Here is a 2,833-nt window from a genome sequence, read left to right as displayed (position 1 = left end):
CGGAGCGAGACATGCATCTGGCTGTTGTCAGGTTAGGAGAATCCTGCTTCACGGCAGCAGGTTAAGGAGTGATAATAGCGCTCTGCATCAGTAGCATTGTGTCTGTCTCCCTGTCAGCTCCCAGATCAGCTTCTCTGATTGGCGCATCCAGCAGGAAAAGTTACATTTTTTCAACTCCAGCAGCTGCTGCTTCTGAAGTTATGCGCTGCGGGACCTTTTGCTGCGCCTTGATGCGCGTCAACCATTGACTGTAAACTAGCTACTATTGCTGCTCCTGCTGTGTGCGGTCTGAACGTAGCATTAAAGACAGTTTTTTTTTTTATTAATATACATGGTATCACTCTGTGCTTTAACCTGTAGTTACTTTAACCTATTGTTAGGTTATTTCTGTGTCATCATTTGATGTTTTTGTTTACAGGTGGAAGACTGGAAATCCAAGAATCAGATCCTGAGGAACCTTTTGCGACAGCATGGCATTGTTGGATCATCGAGCTCAGATCCTCAGTGAAGTCCGTTACCAGCACCGTGTTTGAAGACGACTACAGATGGGCCATAGGAGTACTTGAAATGCTTCTATACATGTACCTTTTCATTGAGCATGCACAAAATAAGTCCGTTAATGGAAAACTGTTTTGAATATTTTCACCCTTTGTTGAAATCCTACAGATTGTTTTAAAAGTTCTTCATTTAGGCAACATACCCAACAACTAGTACATTATTTGACTTGTTGGGCCTGCAGAAACTGATTTTTATCTTTTTATTAATATTGGATGCCTTTTATCATGTATGATTGTCCATTAATCTCCAGTACATTAAGCTCTGAGTCATACCTGGTAATATTCAGCCCTAAGCTCTGTTGTATTGATATGAACTGCTCTCGTAATAATGACTCCAGACATTTCAGTCATTTTATTTGTGTTTTATCACTCTAACTTTGACCAGTTGATACCAAGTTTATCATCCAGACCCTAGTCTGGCTTTACTTTGTCTCTGTTGTTGAGGGCTGTAGTTGCATTGTAATGATGCCCTTACAAAGTCAAGAAGAAATGGGTCAGGGGTTTTAAGTATTAAAGGAAAACGCTGTCTTTATAATTAAATTGTAAATGAAAAACCATGTCTATGTAGTCGTGTATTTTTGATGAACAGTAAATTATTTTACTTTGAAGGGTCCATCCGGAAGTGATTTTTCTCTGTGACGGTTTAACTGCTTTAAACAAGCCTGCAGATTGTTTTCTTTTATCCGCTAGAAGCTGCATTTAAAGCCGAACCAGAACCACCGGATCTGCATCCATGATCTGCATCCTGCTCGTAGCCGGACACGGCACCGTTTTAGAGACGCAGATTAAGGTAAACAGCAGCTTTGGTTTGTTGCAAAACTAGCAGTACAAAGTTCACATCCGTCACCAGACAGCGATGTTGAACTCCATTAGAGAAATCATCTTTTAATCACCACCGTGATCCGTGGGTCCTGTCGGTGTCTGTAGATCAATGCATTTTGTTACCCACATGTTCGTGATGTTATATTGGGCCGTTCGGCTCTCATAGATTTTTAAATTTGTCAAGTTTCACAGAAATAGACTCTTTTGCAGGTCCCTGTCAGGGCTGCCCTGTCCTGTAGACTGCTCTTCCGATGTTAGCTAGAAGACCATCAAAATCCAGAGTTTCCGTTGAATAAATGTGTTTTTATTACCTTTCAATCATGCCGAATTCCCGTATACAATATCATATTAAAAAATTGCAGCTGTAAATATGTTATAAATCAGTTACTTTACCAAGAAATACCGCTAATCTAAAATGGGCGAATCGCTTAATGAGGTCTGGCAAGGTGACAGCACAGCGTCCTGTGTGAGAGGAGTCCTTCTATTTAAATTAAGCTAATAGACGCGCAACGCGATTGAGAAAAATCACAACTTGGATAATAAAAATTTAAACTTGATTGTTGAAACAGTTTTTTCTGCAATGTTTCAAACTAAACCACTTTGGTTTGGACCTTGAAACGGTCTGAACTTTTCTAAGTTCTTACCATCTGCTAAATAAAAGGCTTTTCCCGTAAGTTTATAAAAACTCAGAAGTGTTGCTGATGTTTTATTGCGCTGATGTGCCACACGGTCACATTTCAGCTTTAAGATGAGCCACTCCACCCAGTGGCGGTTCTAGAGCAGATGTACCAGGGGGCCACGAGGGGACCAGAGTGTTTTCATTGAGGCACAGAAAAGCATGAAATAATAATAATAATAATAAAAAAAAAATGAAGGCAAGGGATTCAAATATATTAAGAGAGCTTCATGAAGTGAAAGTTCTATTCAATTAGGTTTAATTCAAATTCTAAGTCTTATTAGGTTATTTTACATTTATAGTTTAGGAATTTTATGCATTTTTGACTTAATTTAAGTTTTTTTTATTAGTTTTGAAAAAAAAAACATTTAGCAGATGAATACTGGGATCCTGTCTCAATACCACTGAAGTTATCACCTTATTATTTTTAAATAATTAGTAAAACAAATTTTGTAAAGAAAAAGAAATAGGTCCTTTGGATCTATCAGTAACGATGTCTGTTCCAGCACATATCATCATTAGAATTTCTTTGATTGCTATGTCTTCAGTGCAGGGGCCATAACAGGGGCCAGGACGCGATCTACAGGGGCACTGGCCCCCGTTGGCCCCTGTCTAGAACCGGCCATTAACCTCCTCAGGGGACCAAAATGCTCAAAGCAGCCAGGTGAGATCCAGACATAAACAGCTTTTATAGGCCGTGGAGATACAGAATATAACTGGAATAAATAGAATCACTGCAGGAAGAGCTGTGATCTTATTAACAGCTGCAGATGAAATG

At 39.2% G+C, this 2,833-nt stretch overlaps 2 protein-coding genes across 2 annotated transcripts in view; both read left to right on the top strand.

Annotated features, from left to right (window-relative positions):
- The window catches only part of usf1 (upstream transcription factor 1), a gene marked incomplete at its 5' end in the record, with an annotated part of 7,267 nt that extends 6,162 nt beyond the window's left edge, over nt 1-1,105 (top strand). Inside the window, one exon of the mRNA XM_015392789.1 lies at nt 419-1,105. Within this exon, the coding sequence (XP_015248275.1) occupies nt 419-508 (90 nt within the window). The remainder of the gene's footprint in view (nt 1-418) is intronic.
- Nucleotides 1,106-1,179: 74 nt separating this feature from the next.
- Nucleotides 1,180-2,833, top strand: part of LOC107096218 (glucuronokinase 1-like) — an 86,616-nt gene continuing 84,962 nt past the window's right edge. The window contains 1 exon segment of the mRNA XM_015392788.1: nt 1,180-1,347. Coding sequence (XP_015248274.1) covers nt 1,291-1,347 — 57 coding nt within the window. The 5' untranslated portion in view covers nt 1,180-1,290.

The sequence above is a fragment of the Cyprinodon variegatus genome, unplaced genomic scaffold, assembly GCF_000732505.1.
Source record: "Cyprinodon variegatus isolate N-32 unplaced genomic scaffold, C_variegatus-1.0 Scaffold606, whole genome shotgun sequence".
In the NCBI taxonomy this organism is placed as follows: Eukaryota; Metazoa; Chordata; class Actinopteri; order Cyprinodontiformes; family Cyprinodontidae; genus Cyprinodon; species Cyprinodon variegatus.
This window is presented reverse-complemented; position numbering and strand designations above follow the sequence as displayed.